This window comes from Myotis myotis, unplaced genomic scaffold (genome assembly GCF_014108235.1).
Source record: "Myotis myotis isolate mMyoMyo1 unplaced genomic scaffold, mMyoMyo1.p scaffold_m19_p_1, whole genome shotgun sequence".
NCBI classification, from domain to species: Eukaryota; Metazoa; Chordata; class Mammalia; order Chiroptera; family Vespertilionidae; genus Myotis; species Myotis myotis.
Genome location: NW_023416313.1, coordinates 158477244 through 158500021, shown reverse-complemented (window position 1 = coordinate 158500021; position 22778 = coordinate 158477244). Strand labels below are relative to the sequence as shown.

At 43.4% G+C, this 22778-nt stretch overlaps 1 protein-coding gene across 10 annotated transcripts in view; it reads right to left on the bottom strand.

The window, feature by feature from the left end:
- EIF2AK4 (eukaryotic translation initiation factor 2 alpha kinase 4) overlaps window positions 1-22778 on the bottom strand; it is a 100885-nt gene that overhangs the window by 35293 nt on the left and 42814 nt on the right. For 9 of the 10 annotated variants that reach the window (XR_004965712.1, XR_004965713.1, XM_036296970.1 and 6 more), the window contains 10 exons: window positions 20540-20955; window positions 19725-19794; window positions 15949-16032; window positions 13202-13324; window positions 11017-11121; window positions 6186-6243; window positions 5902-5981; window positions 3267-3368; window positions 1962-2015; window positions 946-1182 (listed from right to left, as the gene is read on the bottom strand). Coding sequence is in view for 8 of the 10 variants with exons in the window: in XM_036296970.1 (XP_036152863.1) it covers window positions 946-1182; window positions 1962-2015; window positions 3267-3368; window positions 5902-5981; window positions 6186-6243; window positions 11017-11121; window positions 13202-13324; window positions 15949-16032; window positions 19725-19794; window positions 20540-20955 (1329 nt within the window). In the remaining 2 variants the exon portion in view is untranslated. The remainder of the gene's footprint in view (window positions 1-945; window positions 1183-1961; window positions 2016-3266; window positions 3369-5901; window positions 5982-6185; window positions 6244-11016; window positions 11122-13201; window positions 13325-15948; window positions 16033-19724; window positions 19795-20539; window positions 20956-22778) is intronic. The other variant, XM_036296968.1, reaches the window with a different exon arrangement.

Below are 22778 nucleotides of genomic sequence, written 5' to 3'. Positions count from 1 at the left end.
GAAGCTGCGATTAGAAATAAGCGAGGTCAGGGGACGTGGGATGCCAAGCTGTGAGGCTCTCATCTGCAGTGTCTCTGGTTGTTTCAGCACCACTGCAGACAGTGACCGGCTCAGCTGAGAGGTGCTCCTGACCGAGGAGGGGTGAAGACACACTTGGTGCAGGCATACATTTTCAGGGGATGAGGGGAGCTGCTCCCAGTGCAGAGAAGACAGAGAGGGGTGGGGGGCAGACACATTTTTTTACTCTGTTTTTTTAAAGGAAACACTGACAGCTCTCAAACCTGGCTATCCTTTAGAAACCAGCTGGGAGCTTTTAAACAGATTCTTCAAGTACCTCACACCTGGAGATCCGGTCACTAGAATGGGCATCTGTATTGTCAAAGGGTCTCCCAGGAGATTCTGACGTGCAGCCAGCACTGGGAGTTACTGCCTACCTCAGTGGTCGGCAAACTCATTAGTCAACAGAGCCAAATATCAACAGTACAATGATTGAAATTTCTGTTGAGAGCCAAATTTTTTAAACTTAAACTATATAGGTAGGTACATTGTTATTAACTTAATTAGGGTACTCCTAAGGCTTAGGAAGAGCCACACTCAAGGGGCCAAAGAGCCACATGTGGCTCTCGAGCCGCCATTTGCCGACCACTGGACTACCTGATCTGTAGCTGAGATGACTGATGTCTTTGGTTGTGGACAGCTGGGCCTCGTCAGTCTCTAAAAGCACTCCTTCTAATGTCCTGGGGGGTGGGTCAGAAATTCCTTCAAGTAAGTGATTAAAAGTGTGGTTCTTCCCAGAATAATACAAATGCACACATTTTGCATACACAGACCTCAGATTAAGAATTTATGTTGGAGGCCTTAAAGAAATCCATGAAAAATCAGAAACTGACTTGATCCTTCTGTGAGCCAGGTACGGCTTTCTATCGAAGCTCTGCTTAAGCCCACCTTCAGTATGTCGCTGTCATAGGTGTAGTCAATGGCAGGGGGGATGCGCTGGGAGAAGATCTGGGCCATCATGGTGCGATAGGCCTTCCCGTCCACGTTGGCCAGGGTGTGGTGCAGCACCTCGTGCAGCTCAGACTCCTCCATCTGCGGTGGGGGCAGCAGCTCACTCTTGAGCAGTTCTGTGGCTGTGGGCCGCTTTGCTGGATCGTGGTTCAATAGCCAGGAGATGACAGATTTCTATAACAAAACCCAGGCATATAAGGGAGGAGAAGCAACAGATGATGCTCAGGAATCCTCCTGACAAGCCGGTGGTTGCTTCCAATCAAAGACAAGACACCATGCTTCTTGCACTTAGTGGGTGCATTTTCATTTCTGAAGGTTTCTGAATTTGTCATTTTCCTCCCTGCACTTCAATAGGCTCACAGTGCTGTGTAAATATGTAACACGGGCCCTTTTTATATTTTATTGACATAAATGACCCAAAAAATCCTCAACAACTAACTAGCTGGGTGCCAATATTAACCCATGACAAGCCACATACACACACATTCAGATATTTATAGCATGGAGGAGAAATTATTTTGCTCTAAAATACTGTAACTTCAGACTGGTCTTCCCCTTCACAATCTGAACTACTTGAACCACAAAACAGAACAAAATGATAGTTTTAAATTATTTTTCTTAAAGTTCTAAGCTTTCTCTAAAACAATGAGCTGTAAAAGCATTCTCTCTTTTTTTTCCCAACAGGGAAGGCAAGGTTCCAAATGGCACTTCAAAAGCACAATGAACCACACAAAAGAACTCTGTAGTTTGTTAATTTTCTGTGCCAATCCTTGGCATTTTTATGGTGTGTTTCAAGATTAGTGACGTTTTAAGTGCTTTATCGTTTGATTTTACCTCTACGTTGTTCCCAGGACACGAGAGAATGAGTGGCAGAAGATTACTAATTGAAAAAGAAGAAAAATAATAATTTAAACCCAAGAGTGAGGATGGTGTTTAAAGCATCAGAAAATTACCTGCTTTGTATGCTCTTCATCATCGAAGTCTTCTGGAAACTTGGGCGAAGTGGGCTAAAAGAATATCATATTCAAATCAGCAAGTGCTTGGCACACTGCCACAGTGAAAGCATTCCTTCACCAGAGGTAAGAAAAGCAAATACAGAAATGAAAATCTGCCAACAAGGGAAGATGGAGGTGGCACCTTCTTGAAAACCAGTGCCATTCTTCCAAGTACATACATACTGATACAAACGTTAACCGAATGACAGCCTAGATGATAGGAAGCACCTTAAGTGAGGACAAGGTATTTAAAATCTAATGGTTTCAGAAAACAAGAAAGTAGCTTTATTAAACACACAGATGAATAAAGGCAAAAACACCAAACCATTAACACAGAGTAAGAGAAAAACATTAACTGAAACCTCTACTTCCCCCAAAGCTCTCACCTTTCTGATAAATAAGACCCTAATTATAACATTAACTTGACAGTTTAGATATTCTTGAAATGAGGTAAATTTTGACTAAAGAAAGGCACTTCATCAAAGACAATTCTCAAGTCACGGGAAGGGCACGGTAATCACTTTATTTACTCCTTTACTTTATGAACACAGCTGCCCACGCTGTACTGGCAGTAAAATAATTCAAGTGTTTTCCAAAGCACTGGCTCAGCTCAGGAAGGAAGGGGAAGAATCTCAGTATCTCTTGCTCATGAATATGTAAATCTAAATCACCCTCACCCACACCTTACTCTCCACTTTCATCTTAATGCCTTTTCTAATTCCCGTCCTTGACCTCACACACTGTTAACATTAGCCCCCTTTCAGTTTGGATAATAACAGAGGCAAGAATTAATCCCATGAACACAAATGGAAATTTAATTGAGGAAAAAAATTCAAGTGGCTGATATTTTGGTCACGGTAGTTTTCTTTAGGCACCAGCTGGGACCTTTAATTTTTAAAAGTTAATTCCCATTAACCTTATAACCCATTCTCACTGCTGTAACTGTATTGATATTATGCAAAACTTCTTGGATTTTTCCTTTGTTTTAAAATTAAGAGTAAACCTCTCAGGATCATTTTTAAAAGTAACTAGAGCTTAGCAATTTCTCCAAGTAAGATTTCTAAAAATAAACAAAACTGGGGAGTTTCTCATCACAGGAAGTATGCAAGAGATAGATTTTCACTTATTAGGAATACAGATAATTACAGCAGGATCACTTTTTCTATATTATAAGGACCAGAAAAACCCTCTGCACTGAATTCTGCTGTCCATGCTAAGATCCAGGTTACTGGAAACTGATGCACTGAAACATCTCATACATACATCTCTAAGTTGGTTGAGAACAAAGATCCTTTCTGAGGCCGTGACCATGGGGTAATAGGACATCTCAAAGAAGATGATTCCCAGGCTGAAGAGATCCACTTTCTAAGGAGGAAAAATAATTATATTTAGAGAGTTGTGATATGAAGTGTTATTTACCAGGAAATTATGAGCACTGTTAATTGGAATTAAAGTTTGCTAAGTGAAAAACAAGCCAATTAAATAGAAAAAAATTAATTTCTTCTAAAGAATAGGTATAAGGTATAGATGAGATTAAATATTTGGCAAGACTTTTCAACATTTCCCTTGAAATTTAATTGTGACTGATTTAGCTATATACAGAGGCATAGATAACCACTGGCCAACCATTGAGAATAATTACTAAAAAGCAAAGACAACTGAGATTTGCCTTGCATCTTCACTAATCTCAAAAGTGAAACACAGGCCAAAATCTGCAGTTAACAACAAAGATCAGCTATTGATTGCAAAGCCATACCAACAAGGCAGAGAAATTGCACAATAGAAAGATCACAGACAAATCCTAACAAATATAGAAGTGCAAGCAACGAGGAAAAAGGTGAAGTCAGTGCAGAGTGCCCGAGAGGGAGCTGCCGGGCGGGGGGAGCCAGAGAGCATGTGCCACAGGAAGCCAGCACAGCCTGGCAGGCGGAGGGAGCCTCTCACGGTCACCGCACAGGCACAGAAGCCACTTTAAAAAAAATTCCTGAATGAATTTGGAGTCAAGGATTAGTAGGAGAGTCTCTCCAATTATCACCAGTGACCTCTATAGTTTTAAAAACAAACATTCATTGTGGCATTTCCTACAGGTGCTGGCTGTAGAAAATGTGGAATAATCAGAAAAGCACTAAGATCAAAATAGCAAGCGCTCACAATGTCACCATAGTTTACTATTAATGTCTAAGACATGCCCACTTTGTGCTTTTAAAAATGTACACATCTACACACTATAAAACTAGAGCCATGCTATTCTTGTAACTTTTATTCCCTTAACTTAGTGAGATTTTTTTAAATACTATATCATTTTTCTAAAACAAGCTTCTAAAATATGGCCTTAATGACATACAGTATTCAATTACATGGAAGTCCCATAATTTATTTAACCAGTTCCCTATTTTTAAACACGCTTGTCATTTTTCACTGTTATAAATAATACTATGGAGAATTCCCTTTACACTGATCTTTTTGGAATGTCCATGGTTGTTTCTTTTTGGTACATTTCAAAAGGTAGAACTTCTGGGCCAAAGAGTAGAGTGCTTTTAAGGATGTAATCACACTATTCTACATTGCATTCGGAAAGGTGGCACCAAAGTCCCCTCCCACACCCAAGTCCATCTCCCCCCACCCTCGCTCTTGATGGGTCTTCGGAGGTCTGCCTCAACTTTCTGTCACTGCCAAGTGCTCCCTGTCGGGGGCCAAACCCAGGCTTGTGTTTTGATGTGAACTGCCTGCCTAATATATTTTTTAACTTTAGCTCTGCACTCTTGCTTTAAGTGATCTCATTCAATCTCATAGCTTTAAATCCCATCTGGGTGCTAATGACTCTCACATTTATACCTCTGACTCTGACCTTTCTCAGCCTTGAACCTGGAGTCTCTCGCAACCTACTGGACATCTCCAGTGGGATTTCTCGTGAGGTATTTCAAAGTTAACATGTCTCAAATGGAATTTTCCTGCCATCTTCTCCTCCATGTCTTTCCTCAGGTCTTTTCATCCCCTTCACCTGAGCAGTGTCCCATTTTCCTTCCTTTTCCTCACCTAAATCTTCTCCATGAGGAAAACATGTCAATTCCCCCCAAATTATCCTATAACAGCATGCTTCTCCCCGCCTCACTTGGTACCACTCTGGTTCCAGCTACCACTTGCTCCACCTGGACTTTTGCAAAGCCTCCAGCAGCAGCTGGAGTGACCTCTTGCTCGAGATCCTTCAGCGGCTCCCTGTGCCTGGTCCTTATCATGGCTAAGCTGGCCCTGTACAATCGGACCCTGCCTTCCTCTCCAGCTTCACTTCATGCCTCTCTCCCCATTGCTCACCGCACGGTAGCTACACAGACCTTCTCTTTGATGCCTTAAATGTGCCAAACTAGCTCTCACCCCGTCTTCTCTTTAGGCATGCTACTGCCACTTCACCCCCTTTTTCCTCCCAGGCATGCTCCAACCTCCAACTCTGCATGGCTTTTCCCTTCTTTTCCTTTATCCTAACAGCCATCTTCTTGGAAAAGCTTTCTCTGGTTTAATCTAAAGACGATGTCCCTAGTGTTCTCTGGTCACTGGACCCCTTTTCTTCTTAGCTTTTATTGGATAAGCTCCTTAAGGGCTGGAATAAGGTATTTGTCCTAGTACTCGACTGCCTTATTCCTTGTGCTCCTGGGGCCTGGCCTGGAACTGGGTTAGTTCAAATCTTCTTTGAACGGATGGAGAGACTGTAAAGTATCTCGGCAGCAACTATGTCAGCGTCAGTCACTGTCCTGTGTAGTATAGTCACTCAGTATACATGTGGATACATATAAAATGTTCCTATTTCAGCTGGTAACTAAACCCCAAATGCCGTGACCTTGATGTTCTTACTATTGTCTCACTCTTGAGACCTTTCCTTCTCTCCCAGAAGCTTTCCCTTTACCTGGTTGTATGCAGATTTGGTGCTTCCTTGGACTTCTGGGCTTACATACAGTGCAGTGCCAACCATCCCAGTCAAATGGCCTGCATGGAAGAAGGCGAGAGAAGGGTTTCCAATAACAGGACTTAAGAAAAGGCAAATTTTCATTAAAAAAAAAAAGTTTCTTGTGCCCTGACTGGGAAGCAAGTCATGACCTCCTGGTTCATAGGTCGACACTCAACCACTGAGCCACACTGGCCAGGCTGTGGTGTGTTTTTTAATACATGAATAAAATATACTAGATTTACCTGAAGGGTCTGACTTAATTAAGTGATCTCCAGCTGCATCATCTTGTTTGCCGTCAGCCTAAAAGTATAAATAAACCAAATATCAGATTAAAATGTTATATTATGCCATATGAATGGCTTATCCATTTCTAAATAAAGACTGAATGAAAAATATCACACAGAAACCAGAATAATTATAATAAAGCTTTTTTTTTTTTTAGCTGTAAAATTTTTTGTTTACTTGGCTCACTAATGCAGAGCTTGCCAGAAACCCAATAAAATCAAGAAGAAGGGCAATTCACTACAGAACTCTTTCTTTGTGACAGAAACTCCTGAAGCTTATAGAAGCAAATGCCAAACAGAATCTATTTACTAGGAAGAGGAAGAATATATTAACAACCACCACCACCACCTCACTTTCTAACTTTCCCGTTCATTTGGGTCAATTTTTATTCTTTTTTCCTAGAGGCTGGCCACCAAATTCCCACTATCACTGCTAACACCTCTTAAGTAGCCTCACCTTCCTCCACTGTATCTGTGACAGCGCCGATCCACATACTACCCTAAATCACTACTTTGCTGACATTACTTCATGGGTCGCTATGACCAGCACCATCATCAATACTAGTAGCTGTTAAAATTTTCAGCGCCGGGCACTGTCCACAGCTTTCCTGTAGTGTTATTTTATCCTGCTGACAACTCTCTGAAGTAGGGACTAGTATCAGACACCTTTTGTAAATGTGTTTGAGAGGTTAACCAACTTGCCAATGTCACAACACAAAGAACTGGCAGAGATAGGATGCTGGTCCAGCTGTGCTCTTATCTACCTCACTGTATCAGCTTTCCAGAAAGCAAGTTAAATTCTTTAGTTTGGGGACCAAGATCCCCATCATTTAGCCCTTCCTTGGTCTTAGCATTCCTCTAAATACCCTGTGCTGGTCAGGACCACGTTCTTACTGACCCCCTTCCATTTCCTCCTTCTCTGCTGCTTCTAACCTCTCCTTTTAATTCAGCCTCTATTTACCATTTATCCAAATGGATTATTTACCATTAATCCAAATCCTATTTTGTTTTCTCTGACCGCCCTTAGAATTAACGGCATTTACTAACGGCGTACTCTTTTGGAACTTAATAACTTGGGCTTCCAATGTCAAGTAAACTCTTCTTCTGGCACTCAAGGTCTGCCACCTACAGGGCTTTCAACCTTACAGCATCTTCTCTCACCCAACAACTTGCTGGCCTTCAAACAATCATGTCTACTCACCTCAGGGCCTTTGCTTATACTTATTTTTGCTGGAATCCCCATCCTGGTGCCACTATACCCTGCCCTCAAGCTTGGCCTGCTGGACTCACATCCATCCTTTAAGGCACATCTGAAATGCTGTTTTCTTTATGTAGCTTTTCTTGATCCTCATAACCATATGTACATTTTCTCCTTTTATATCTCTACTAGAGGCCCTGTGCACGACATCGTGCACAGGTAGGGTCCCTAGGCCTAGCCTGTGATCAGGGCCATCTCCCGCCCACTCACCAGTCCCCAGCCCTGCCCCACCACTGCCACCCACCCTGGTTCCCCATTCGCCATCTAGAGATCTATTGGAGCCTGTGGGCCAGGGGGAGAGATTAAGAGGTCGGCTATTCTGCCCACTTGCCAGTTGCCAGTCCCCAGTCCCGCCCCACTGCCGACACCCACCCCAATTCCCCGTAGTTCCCTGTTCACCATCCAGCGATCGGAGCCTGCGGCTAGGGGTAGGGACCAAGAGGTCTGCCTTCTGTCCGCTTGCCAGTTCCTAGTCCTGCCCCACCACCGCCACCCACCCTGGTTCCCAGTTCGCCATCTGGTAATCTATCAGAGCCTGCAGGCCAGTGGGAGGGACCAAGAGGTTGGCCGTTCCACCCGCTCACCAATCCCCAGTCCACCTCACTGCCGACACCCACCCTGGTTCCCCATGGTTCCCTATTTGCCATCCAGCAAACGAGCCTGCGGGCTGGGGGAAGAGATCGAGAGGTGGTCAATGCACCTCATAGCGACTGGTCAATCGATCGTTCTGGTCATTATGCCATTATGATTGCCAGCCTTTTATTATATAGGATTTCGCTCACTTCACATTATTTTAGCTTTGTATATTAAACTACTCTATAATGCTGTGAAGAACAAACACCTGTGGATTTTATACTGTCTAGGAGTGATGTTTTATGCTTTTTGAGCCTTATTTCCTTAAAATAACTAAAAGCACCTCAAGTGAAAAGCACCTAGCCCAGTGCCTGGTGTGGTAGACCAAAATACAAATTATTTCATAAAGTATTTTTTTTCTTTTTTTTTTATTAATATATTTTTTATTGATTAAGATATTACATATGTGTCCTTGTCCCCACGTTACCCTCTACCCCCCCACCCCCCCCGCTCATGCCCTCACCCCCCCGTTGTCCATGTCCATTGATTAGGCCTATATGCTTGCATATAAGTCCTTTGGTTGATCTTTCCCCCATACCCCCACCCTCCCCTACCTTCCCTCCAAGTCCCGACAGTCCAATCAATGCCTCTCCGTCTCTGGATCAGTCCTTGTTCATCAGTTTATGTTGTTCATTATATTCCACAAATGAGTGAGATCATGTGGTATTTATCCGCTCTCCAGTTCCATCCATGCTGTGGCAAATGGTAAGAGTTCCTTTTTCTTCTTCCTCTTCTTAAAGAATACCTTTCAGCATTTCATATAATGCTGGTTTGGTGGTGATGAACTCCTTTAGCTTTTTCTTATCCGTGAAGCTCTTTATCTGACCTTCTATTCTGAATGATAGCTTTGCTGGATAAAGTAATCTTGGTTGCAGGTTCTTGCTATTCATCACTTTGAATATTTCTTGCCACTCTCTTCTGGCCTGCATGGTTTCTGTTGAGCAATCAGCTGACAGTCGTATGGGTACTCCCTTGTAGGTAACTGACTGTCTTTCTCTTGCTGCTTTTAAGATTCTCTCTTTATCTTTTGCTCTTGGCATTTTAATTATGATGTGTCTTGGTGTGGTCCTCTTTGGATTCCTTTTGTTTGGGGTTCTCTGCGCTTCCTGGACTTGTAAGTCCATTTCTTTCACCAGGTAGGGGAAGTTTTCTGTCATTATTTCTTCAAAAAGGTTTTCAATATCTTGCCCTCTCTCTCCTTCTGGTACCCCTATAATTCTGATGTTGGTACGCTTGAAGTTGTCCCAGAGGTTCCTTACACTATCTTCATATTTTTGGAATCTCTTTTCTTTTTTCTTTTTCGGTTGGGTATTTTTTGTTTCTTTGTATTTCAAATCTTTGACTTGATTCTTGGGATCCTCTTGTCTGCTGCTGGATCTCTGTAAATTATTCTTTATTTCAGTCAGTGTATGCTTAATTTCTAGTTGGTCCTTTTTCATGTCCTCCATGGTCTCCCTATACTTATTGAGGGATTCATTAAATTTATCGGCGGTTTCCATAAAATTCTTGAAAAACCTTATAAACGTGGCCTTGAACTCTATATCCAATCGTTTGCTTTCCTCCATTTCTGCCATTTGTGACCTGTTTCTTTGTCTCCGCATTTTGGCAGCTTCCCTGTGTTGATAGAGTGGCCCTGCGCGCCAGGTGTCCTGTAGGGCCCAGTAGCTCAGCCTCCCCAGTTACCTGGGGTGGACACTCTTGGTGCACTCTTGGTGCCTTGGTTGTTGTAGGATCACTGGGAGGAATTGACCTCCAGGCCAACTGGCTGTGAGAATCAGCTGTGTCTAAAGTGGGAGAACTTCTGTGCTGAAGACACCCTTCTGGGGCAAGACTTGCTTCAGTGGGGCTTTGGTGCTCACTGAGTCTGCTCCCTGAGTGTGTCCCTTATGGATCTGAGGAGTTGCAATCTGGATGGTCCCCCTCTGACCACTGGGTACAGTGGCTCCTGGATCTAAGGAGGTGCTAATTCAGCCTCTGCCTGAGGCCACACAGCAGGAGCCACGAAGAGGCTCAGCTGTGAAGCAATGCAAGCCGCTGCGGGGCCTTGGGCCTTCTCTTGGAAGTTCCGGGTCTGCCTGGCTGGGCTGCAGTTAGGTACATTCACATGCAAAAGCCTCTGCGGCAGCCTGGGTGGGGCGGGGTCTCAGGGAATCAAAGGGCGGATCAAGGAGCTATGGCTGATTCTCCGCCCGGAGTCGCGGGTCTCAGTGACCTGCTAATTGCTGCAAGCACCTCTGAGGGAAAGCCGCCTTCAAGTTCGCCCGCTGCCGGACAGACCAGCTTCTCCCCGTATGAGTCCTGGGTCCCCAGAGACTTCCCGGAACCGGAGTTCAGAGCAGTCGGGAGCTTGTGATTCAAAAAGACAGCCGCGTCCTCAGGTGCCACCCCCTTTACTCGCGCGCGCGCGCATGCGCGCGCGAGCCGGCCATACCTCTGCACTTGTACCTCTGCACTTCACCTCTGCGGCTCCTCTGGCTCTCAGCGTGCTTTTCTTTCCTTCTAGTTGTAGAATTTACACTCAGCCAGCCTTCCTGTTTTTCTGGATGATGTTTGCTCTGTCCTTTGCGGTAATTTTCAATTGTTGTGTGAGGCGGCAATTTCCTGGTGTTTACTTATGCCGCCATCTTAGTTTCTCTTCATAAAGTATTATATGCTTAAATATCGACATACTTATGTCCTAAATTATGTCCCTCAAGTGGAATGCACTCACTAAAATGCACTCACTATTTCAAAGCATAAAAGGTCACTTGCAGCTCACCCCTTCAGACTCGTATTGCTTCCTAGGGCTTACACAGCAGAGTTCACTGATCTCATTACTATCCTGTCTTCCGACACTTTCATTATTATCAAAGCATGCAGGGCCCTTTTCAGGCACAGTCTAATTTAAAAAATACTCACAGCAAAGGGTAGATGGTCTGTTGCCAAACCAAAATCACCTATTTTAACGTGGTCATCAGAGTCCAAAAAAATGTTGACAGGCTTCAAATCCCGGTGGATCATTCCCTAATGGAAGAGAGCAAAGAAACCAAGTTTAACCTGTTTCCGAATTCCCTTGCCTAGGAAACTCTTGCTTTTCTCCACTCATTTCAATTGTACCAACATTTACAAGCGCCAACTCATTTTCATGAGGTCTTCCACGGTAATTCTAACACTTCAACTTTGAATCCCTAGCACACACGGAAGGTGCTCAATGAATACTTGTTACATGACTATGCTTTCTCCCCTTCCTAACGGCATTCTCATAATGCGTATTGTTCCAGGTACTATAATATAGGAGATAACTAAATGTAATAAAAACACATTGTGTGATCCCTTTTACCTTACATGAAGGTACATTTTAGCTCCCTCAAAAAAACAAGTCCTTCTCAAGCATGGGGTTTGTCTGCCTGTATTTCTAGGTGTGGCACCATGTTATCTACCCAACAAATGATGAGCAGATTCGGAGCAAATTAGATCGAGAGAAGAGAGCACAGGGGCACGGTTGTAGGACGCCAGGATGATATCACAGCAATAGAGTTCTAGTGACCTCACTAGAACGCATTTTATTTCCAGCCTTGCAAATTCTGTTTCCACCAAATCACTTATAAACTAGACATGTGTAAATTACAGTTCTGGCTTTTTAGTAGAAAAATGGTACAGTATAAATATTTCGAGGTTAAAGAAACTGAGGCAAAGGAGAAAACATATTTACACTGGCTAATGCATTAGACAATTCCATTTTTTAAAAAGTAAGAGTGCTTCATCTTGAAGCTAGCCCCATTAGTATTTACATTGTAATGGCAATTTCTAGCTTTATAATGACACTAGAGGCCCAGTGCACAACATTTGTGCACTTGGGGGGGGGGTCGCCTCAGCCCGGCCTGTGCCCTCTGAAGGAGTGGGCCTAAGCCGGCAGGTGGACATCCCCCGAGAGGTCCTTAGCCATGCCGCCACCGCCGCTGCGCTCGCCAGCTCAGGGCTTCTGGCTGAGTGGCACTCCCCCTGTGGGAATGCAATGACCACCAGGGAGCAGCTCATGCATTGAGCACCTGCCCCCTGGTGGTTAGTGTGCATCATAGCAACCAGTCATTCTGCTGTTCGGTCGATTTGCATATTAGGGTTTTATTATATAGGATTTTGTACATGTGGCAAACCATGTTACTCAACAAGTCCCATCTCTGTCCTTGCTAGATGACTTTCTGGTTCCTCCATGTTCCTAGGAAGGGTGGCACCAAGTCAGAATCAGATAACTTGGCCTGCATCAATCACATTCTCACTGTATTCTAAACCACCCTAGGAGTCATCCTCATATTCTAGGCATGTTCATGTATTTCCTAACCCAGAGGTTGGCAAAGCTTTTGTGTGAAGGGCCAGAAAGTATTTTAGACTTTATGGGCCACAGAATCTGTCATAACTATTCAATTCTACAGTTGTAGCATAAAAGCAGCCATAGGCATTATGTAAGCAATGAGCATGGCCCTGTTCCAATAACACTTTATGGACATTGAAATTTGAATTTCATAGAATTTTCATGTGTCATGAAATATTCTTTTGTGTTTTTTTTTAATAATTTTATTGACTTTTTACAGAGAGGAAGGGAGAGGGATAGAGAGTTAGAAACATTGATGAGAGAGAAGCATCAATCAGCTGCCTCCTTCACACCCCCTACTGGGGATGTGCCTGCAACCAAGGTACATGCCCTTGACCGGAATCGAACCTGGGACCCTTCAGTCCCCAGGCTGACGCTCTATCCAGTGAGCCAAACCAGCTAGGGCCTTTTGATTGTTTTTAAATAATCACTTAAAAATGTAAAAGCCATTCTTACAGGCCAGGCCATACATAATGTGGTTGGATTTGACCAGTGGGCCACAGTTTGCTAATCCTTGGTCTAACCTTCAATATTTTCTTTTAAGTTTGATACTTTGTACTATTTTCTTATCTTTTGACACATAGTTCTAGTACCTATAAAAATAGATTATTTTCAATATACCCATAATTTTCTCTCTATTTCTGTTTTTCTCCAATCTTACATTATTTGATTTTCTTATTCGATCTTAAATTTTATATAAAGATAAGTTTTCAGATATGAAATGCTGTAGTTTACTTTCTCATGGATATAAGCCAGTCCATCCAGAATCTCTCGGAATAGCCTCCAGAGTCTGTTGGTGTCTTGATACAGTCCCTGGTCGATGGTGTCACGTAAGGTGCTCTTTTCACAGTACTCCATCTATGGACAAGAACAAACCAGGAGGGATTTGACTGTACAGAGTTTCAGTTGAGGACAATTGCAATAAATGTAATCCTTCATTTTAAAACATGTACCACAGGTTTCAAAAGGCTTGATTTTTTTTTTTTTTTTATTGCTTAAAGTATTACAAAGGGTATTAACATATGTGTCTTCTTTTGTTTTTTGTGTTTTTTTCCCTGCCCTTGACTATCCCCTGGCCTCCCCCACCCCCCAGCATCCCATGCCCATTGGTTATGCATATATGCATGCATACAAGTCCTTCGGTTGATCTCTTATACCCCTCCCTCCTGCCCCCCAACTTTCCCCGGCCTTCCCGCTGCATTTTGACAATCTGTTCGAGGCAGCTCTGCCTCTGTATCTATTACTGTTCAAAAGTTTATAATGGTCTCTATTATCCATGAATGAGTGAGATCATGTGGTATTTTTCCTTCATTGACTGGCTTATTTCACTTAGCATAATCCTCTCCAGTTCCATCCATGCCGTTGCAAATGGTAGGAGTTCCTTCTTTTTTACAGCAGCATAGTATTCCATTGTGTAGATGTACCACAGTTTTCAAAAGGCTTGATTTTTTAAAAAAATATATTTTATTGATTTTTTACAGAGAGGAAGGGAGAGGGATAGAGAGTTAGAAACATCCATGAGAGAGAAACATCGATCAGCTGCCTCCTGCACGCCCCCCACTGGGGATGTGCCCGCAACCAGGGTACATGCCCTTGACTGGAATCGAACCCGGGACCTTTCAGTCCGCAGACTGACGCTCTATTCACTGAGCCAAACCGGTTAGGGCACTGATTTTTTTTTTTAATTGAAAAAAAAAACAAGAGTATTAAAAAATTGGGGATAAAATATGCATAATCTTAGCATCCTAACAGAACCAATTTTTCATATTACTGTTCATTTAAAAATTATCTTACTTGTTTAAAATCCCTGTCAAAAATAATATAAAAATCTGAGAAGTATACTTTTATTTATTGTTTTACAAGGTTATTTCTAAACCCAAATTTTCAAGAAGGGCTAATTAACCTAATGATGTCATTAGCCTTTCTCATTTGTACATTACATTAATGACAGTGACCTTCAAATCTAAAATAAAACATTATAAATATAAAAACAATCCAGAAAGGGCTCTATTTCACTCCTTAAATGTATTGAAGTATCAGAAAACAATGATATATCAACATGTAGCATTTGATTTATGAATCTTCTAGACTATATGTTTCAAACCAGTGCCAGAGGTGAGATTTCTCATAAAGGAGGATTTTACTGTTTTTAAAGAAAGGAACGTCTCCTTTTAAAAGAGAGGAATATCCTCTCATGATCCAAATAACCATCTACAAATTCTGACTCACTCTCCAGGCCTCTGATTCCCACCCACAATCCTACCACACCTCAGATGCATCTCTTCTACATACTTCTGTCAGAGAGTAACGGCATGTAGTAGATACTCAATAGGTAGCTGTTTGGGAGACAAATGCTCTATAGTGTGTGTGAGCAGTATCTCAAAGATGTTACTGGCTGGGTAGCTCAGTTGGTTAGAGCATCGTCCTGATACACCAAGGTTTCAGGTTCGATTCCTGGTCAGGGTACATAAAAGAAGCAACCAATGAACGCATAAATAAGTGGAACAACAAGTCAATGTTTTTCTCTCTCTCCCCCTTCTTTCTCTCTCCCAAATCAATAAATAAAACTTTAAAACTAAATAAATAAGATAAAAAGATGTTTCAGTCAGGGAATACCAAAAACTAGTTACAATGACAGGGAAGCAAGTACCTAATTAGCCTCTTTTGAAACACTACACTTGTCTGAAAACTGTCAAACTTATCTTCATGTTTGGAGACCTGCCTACTTGCAAATATGACTGAATATACTAATAATGGCCCATGGTCCTGTTCACTTGGGGTAGAGGCAAGTTTTCCTTTTCGGTTAGTGGCTGTCTCTGCTGGCAGAACTCACCGCCGTCCAGAACACCACCCCTCAGGCATGGGGGCAGGCCAAAGCCACAGGCTTCCCTTTAGTCACGCCTCATTGCAACGGATTAGCCTGTGGCTCTTGTCCCCCAGAGGTTCCAGGACAAGCCAGTTTGCCTAAAGTCAAGCTGGCGTTTCTTCTGCACACGCAAGGATGTTTGTGCACCAGACCTTAACTGGCCAGATTCAATTTGTTAGAAAAAGCAGAGTTTCTTACATGCAGTCTAGCATTTATGAAACTCAGATATGGTTCTAATTACTTCACATACATTATTTCATTTATGTTTCACGAGTCATGGAGATTGCTGTTATTTAATTCACAGATAAGGAACCTGAGGCACAGACTGCTGAAGAACCGTGCCTGAGCTCACACAGCTGTGGCTGGTAGATCCAAGTTGTGAACTTACACAGCCTGAGTCCGGAGCCCACAAGCAGCACCCTATGCCGCCTCCTGCTATGGTACAGGAGAGCATGAGTGCGAGGCTGAGGGAAAGGGCCTCCATGCTGCAGTCCTCGCTGGCCAATTAACCTCTGGTAGTGCCAGTGGGTCCTGCTCTGCCCACTGTCTTGCTCTAGTCTCCTGAAACATACCCACCAGCAATTCCTGGTCACCACACTGCACACCAGAGCCTCACCTGGATATAGAGGTAGTGCACAGCTTCTGTGGTCACTGATAACTCACTCTCATGGCAACTGTTCTTCCCATTGCAGTCTTCATCCTAAACCCAGAGGGGCACAGGAGAGCTCAAAGTGGGGCTAAAATTAAACAAGGTCATCATCATCATCAACTCATTTGTGCCTGCCCACACCAAATACTTGGCCATCCCGTTGCCTTACTTAGAGGGAAGGTCATCGGGCAGAGCACAATCACTGTCCTTTAGCTGCTTACAGAATTCTAAAGACAATTTTGCTATTATCTGAATCCGCTGTATAGTTTCCAGGTCTGTCACTGTACAGAATAATTGATAGGGAAAATAAAAAAACAGGTAGGTATTAAAGGTGTGCAATCTACAGAAAGACTCCATGTCAAGTCAGTTCTTTCTTACCATTATATCTTTCTCTGGATAAGGAAAGCAGAATGTGTACAGACTAATATTTTAAGGCTTCTGTTTGACTGAATGCCTTCCTTTGGAAACAGAAGATTAGAAATTTGTCTTTAGCTAAAACAAATTAAATGGATCATATGACCCAAAACACACTGTCCTTTGGGCTACCCTGCTGCAGAGCAGGTCCTCCAGTACCACTTACAGCCACTGATCCTCTCTACTACATTCCACATGGCTAGTCTGTTTGTCTCCTTCAGCTAACTTTCTAACACATGTCCCTGTTTTTAAAAAATTATTTTCTCTTCTAATAGATGTAATTAAATACTCCCCCACCAGGTATAGAAAAAAGCATTTGGCAGCATTTGACCTTTTTCTTTTGTCATGGGTGTCTTTACTCTGCTCCAAATTGCTTGCATTTATTAACCAAACTAGAGGCCCGGTGCACAAATGCATGCATGGGTGGAGTCCGGCCAGCCTGCCCTGATCGGGGCCAATTGGGCCAGGACAGCTGGTGGGGAGTGGATGTGGGAGGTTGGCCAGCTGGCCCTGCCCCAGATTGGGGTGGGAGGGCCGACTGGGGGTGGAACCAGCTGGGGGGGTGGGGCCACAGGGTGGTTGGCTGGACAGCACCACCCCTGATTGGGGTGGGGTGACCTACCCCCTGGTCGAACTCCTGGGTCAAGGGGACAATTTGCATATTAGCCTTTTATTATATAGGACTAGAGGCCTGGTGCACAAAAATTTGTGCACTTGGGGGCAGGGGGTCCCTCAGCCCGGCCTGTGCCCTTTCGTAGTCTGGGACCCCTCGGGGGTGACCACTTGCTGGCTTAGGCCTGCTCCCCGGGGGATTGGGCCTAAGATGGCAATCAGACATCCCTCTGGCAGCCCGGCAGCCCTCGGGGGATGTCCACTTGCCAGCGGGGAGCAGACCTAAGCTGCAGTCAGACATCCTTAGCGCTGCTGAGGAGGCAGGAGAGGCTCCCACCACCACTGCTGTACTGGCAGCCATCAGCCTGGCTTGTGGCTGAGCAGAGCTCCCCCCTGTGAGAGCGCACTGACCACCAGAGGGCAGCTCCTGCATTGAGCATCTGCCCCCTGGTGGTCAGTGTGTGTCATAATGACCAGTCATTCCCAGTCTTTCTGCTGTTAGGGTCAGTTTGCATATTACTCTTTTACTATATAGGATAGAGGCCTGGTGCACGGGAGGGGGCCAGCTGGTTTGCTCTGAAGGGTGTCCCGGATCAGGGTGGGGGTCCCGCTTGGGTGCCTGGCCAGCCTGGGTGAGGGGCTGATGGCTGTTTGCAGCTGGTCACACCCCCTTCAGGGTGGGGGTCCCCACTGGGGTGCCTGGCCAGCCTGGATGAGGGGCTGATGGCTGTTTGCAGCTGGTCACACCCCCTTCAGGGTGGGGGTACCCACTGGGGTGCCTGGCCAGTCTGGGTGAGGGGCTGAGGGCCATTTTCAGGCTGGCAGGCGACTGAAGCTCCCAGCCTCTTTTTTTTTTTTATTCTGGGATTTATCTATCTTCTATAGCTGTCACTGGAGCTGAGAGCCAGCTCCAGCTCTGAGGTTCGGCTCTAGCTCTGAGGCCACGGCTGGCTAAAAGCAGGTAGCTGGGTTTGTTTAGCTTCTATAATTGAAACTCTGTTGCCATCACTGGTGCTCTAAGCTCTGAGCCCACTGCCGCTGAAAGCAGGTATCTGGGGTTTGTTTAACTTCTATAATTGCAACATTGTTACATCCGGAGCTTAGAGCTGGGCTGCGGCAGGAGGGGAACCTTGGCTTCCTCCATCACTGGAGCAAGCAAGCCTCATGTTCGCTTCAGCTGCGTGGCTGCTGGCCGCCATCTTTGTTGGCAGTTAATTTGCATATCCTGCTGATTAGCCAATGGGAAGCGGAGTGGAGGTATGGTTAATTACCATGTTTGTCTATTATTAGATAGGATATGCCAGTTCAAAATGGCCTCAGTTAATTTAAAAAAAAAAAAATCTGCCATTTAGGACTGAGGCCTTGACAATTTCTGACTTACACCTTCTTTGTGGAAGCACTTTTCAACATTTTTCCTTTATCAAAGAAAAAATAATTCTGATCTGGAAACAATCACATCCTCCTCTTGAATCATTTATATACTCCAGGGATTATCTATAGAAGATTGTTAATCTCCTGGAGGCTTCTCCCCATTAATTAGAATGCCTGTGGGATAGTGCCCTTAACGGAGCAAAGCCAGGTGTGTAAATCTGGTGACATCATGATAATTAAATGCATTAACTAATGCTAAAACCAAAGAATGTTTGCTTTAGCAGTTTAGAGTATTTATACTATTATTTCTGATTAATTTACAATTCATAAATTTAAATCAAGAGGATGATTTTAAGGGTGATTTTAATAGAAAGGAAAGTACTTATAAAAAATACTGGTTAATGCATTTAAACCTCCTTCAAATCAATTTACCTGCTTATCTAACAGAATTTATATGTAGATTTTGCTTTACCTACTATAGATGCCTCTTATAATTACTAATGATAATATTTTCATTTCTGGTAATAAAATCATTGTATTGAACCCCCAGGTGCAGAACGCTTCTCTATATCAACACCTGATGGCCCTAGTAGTTAAAAAGCTTCATCCTGGACTCCATGTACCAGCATCAAGGGGCTTTGCTGGCCTGGGCAGAGGAAAAAAACATAATTGAGTGGGGTTTAAGGCCTAGCATAGTGTTTCTCAAATTTTTATGACCATGATCCCTATAAAGAAAGAAATATATTTTATATCACACCAAGTGCACATACTCATGAGAGACAAATTCCACAGAGTTTTAGCTTATTATGACACATTTTGGTATTCTATACTCCTCTCTAGAGCATTAAGAATAAAATAAATCTGGTTGTGATTCTTGAAACTGATTTCATAACCTGCTACAGGTTATGGCTCAGTGTTAAAACACTGTTCTAGGGGATGGATAATGAAAATAAAGAATTAAGATTAATTGATGTGGGAAAGAGACCTACTTTAACTCCACAATTAGGCTGTTTAGTTATTCAATTAATTTACATTCAATCCTCATCCCCAATTATATAAAGTTTCCCAAAAATCCTCAAGGAAAAGGTTTTATTTTTGAAAAATACAGGGTATCAATTTACTTCTCTTTTCTAAAAGCAGGCATGTTTTATTAGGTGGATAAATTAAGTCCTATAAATAAACATGTGAGTAGCATATATTTTAAATAGTACTTTAACTTGAAGGTTTCTATATTTGCGTATCAGATTAAGGTTATTTCACCTGAGATTTGTAACATTAAACATTAGTTTTCTTACATACTCACCCCATGATGAATAAAATGGTATAATTTCTATTTATACATCTACCTGATTCTGGCTTTTACTGTTCTCATCTTCATTGTCAAAGATGATATCACTTTCAGAATCTGAAGCAGGTCTTAAAAAGAAAAATAGAAAACTACTAAAGAAACCAAAATCCCTATTATAATTTTGAAAATCAAAACTTAATGATTAGCAAGCACAGCAGCTAGAGATACCATACCATGACCCTGTAGGCATAAATCTGTCCACAATAGCATGCTGATTTGTACTCCCCTAATATATGAAGAAACACAGAACTCAATTTAAATAAAAATTGGCCGGAGTAATTTTCCTGAAAGAAATTTAATAGCTAAGAGTTATGATAAACTGTATCCAACTTGACACAATGAAGTAAAGTCATGAAATTAAATGACTGGCTTCCGAGATAAGTAGAGTTTAGGATCTTAATTATTGGTTTGGTGACCTTTTCTGGAGCCGCGGTTGGCATTGTATCAAGACTCCAAATTATTTCTTCAATTTCCACAGGGTTGGAAGCCCTTATTTAAAAGAATGACCTTTTAAAGAAGTGTATTAAATATATTAAGATGAGGTATTGGAAGAAACTTCTATTTTTCCTTTCTCCCAAGCTTGGGTTTTGGAGATCTTTTGAAGATAATGGGGGGCGGAGGGGCCCTTTGGATTGCATTTGGTTACTCTGTAAAAGCGGGTTTCATATTTTGTTTTGTTTTGTTAGCATGGTAAACTGGGCTGGATTTCTAATGGAATCCCCCCTCCCTGCGATGGGCTTGTGGGTATAAAACTGGATGTGCCCCGGGCAGCCCGGTCCCTGGCAGTGCTCCGCCAGCACTGGGCGCTCTTACAAGAAGGACTGTGAGAAGACACCGTCATGCTCGTCCTCGTCGTCCTCGTCGCTGCTGGAGCCCTGGCCTGCGGCTGAGCGCTCCGCCGAAGTGCTCCACTCCACCGCGCTGGTGAGGATGGGCGGCGGCGCGGCCGCCTCCACACTGTCCGGGCCGTCCAAGCCACTGCCGCCCAGCCCTGGCCGGGACAGGGCTCGGCCGTCCCGGGCCTCGGGGTCTGTGTCCTCGGGCGAAGTGCCCGGGCCCACCAGCCGCTCGTGCTTCTCGATCCAGGCGTTGTAGTAGCGCACGATGTTCTCATGGTGCAGGCGCGACAGCAGCGTCACCTCGCCCTTGATCCTGCGGAAGTGCCTGCTGGCCGGGTTGATGGGGATGCGCTTCACCGCGTAGCAGCAGCCGTCCAGCTTGTTCTGCACCTGCAGCGGGGACCGAAGGGGACCAGGGACCATCAGTCGCTCAGAACCGTAAGCAGACTGGCATGTGTAGTCACCCAAGCCCTCCCAAGGAGAACCTGGAGTTCTGAGCGAAAACAAACAGCTACAGTCTGGGACTCTGAAGCTGGAAAAAGTCTTGACAGCCCAAGACTTAGAAAACATCTCACCCTAAACCAGATGTATTTAAATTGCTAAGAGCCCTTGGGGAAAACAATGTCCATTTTAACCATTAACTGTATAGATAACTTTTCTAATAGCATATCTGCTATCTAAATTTCTAAGTAGAACCTTGTTGCTTTCTTAACCGTGTTTTGAAAATAATTATTTTCCAAAGTCAATGTTAGGCTTCAGAAGATGACTTTAGTTTCTCTGATTTTTTTTTTTACTCTTAAAGTCACTAAACACAAACTAAACTCCAAAAATTTCAACAGACCTAAATGAAAATTCTAATTCTCAACTTATAAAGCTGTGTGAATTTAGAATAATTAATTTCCTTGAGACTTAATTTTCTCATCTATAAAATGGCATCTATATCACTTTCTTTACCTGAAAGGGTGACTATAAAGATTAAATGAGCCAGGCCTGTGTGGCTCAGCAGTTGAGCGTCCACCTAGCAACTAAGAGGTCACGGGTTCCACTCCCAGTCAGGGCACAGGCCCATCTCCAGTAGGGGGTGTGCGGGAGGCAGCCAATTGATGATGTTCCTCTCTCATCGATGTTTCAATCTCTTTATCCCTCTCCCTTCCTCTCTTTCTAAGAAATCAATTAAAGGAAGGAAGGAAGGAAGGAAGGAAGGAAGGAAGGGAGGGAGGGAGGGAGGGAGGGAGGGAGGGAGGGAGGGAGGGAAGGAAGGAAGGAAGGAAGGAGGGAAGGAAGGAAGGAAGGAAGGAAGGAAGGAAAGATTAAATGAGCCCTGGCCAGGTGGCTTAATCAGTTAGAGCACTGTCCCATACACCAAAAGATTGCAGGTTCAATTCCTGGTCAGGGCACATATCTAGGTTTCTGATTCAATCCCCAGTCAGGGAGCATTCAGGAGGCACCTTATTGACACTTCTCTCTCACATTGATGTTTTTCTCTTTCTTTCTCTCCCTTCTTCTCTCTCTAAAATCAATGGAAACATATCCTTGGGTGATGATTGAAAAAAAAAAAAAAAGGTTAAATGAAATGAGGTGGATAAAGCACCTGTATCAAGGCTGCACAGAGAAAGCTGCTCAGTAGGTATCAGCAGTTGGTATTAACACAAGTAATGCCCATTGATTTTGTTAGGAAGACTGCAGATTTACCACTGGTAGGTACTGAAACTAGAACAATATCATTAGCAACACAACAAAATATAAGTAAAAGTTTCAAAGCCAAGTCTCCAGGTATCCTTATGCTGAGGGAGAAACCAGTTGATTACAAAAAAAACAAAAACAAAACCACAACACAGCACATCATTCTCGTGTTTGGTTCATAGGTTTCAGATTATCCTGTGTGTGTGTGTGTAAACAGATGCTTTCAAGTAAAACAGATATGGGTCTGAGGACAGTGGGAAGTCTTATCATTGTCTTTCAACCTCCTATCTCAGTACATATCATATATATTGTGAGTCACTGGGGTGTGGTGCTTGCTATACTGGAAACTCCTAGGAATTCACTTATTCAATGGAAAGGTACATGAACAGTAATGGGCCCAACTGCCAATGAAATGCCAGACCACTGAGCAGACTGCCCTGCCCTAACCAGGAGACAGAGGGGGGTGTAAGGGCTATTCGGTTCTCATAGGGAGAAACCACAGGAAAAACTTAGGTGTTTAAATTACTATG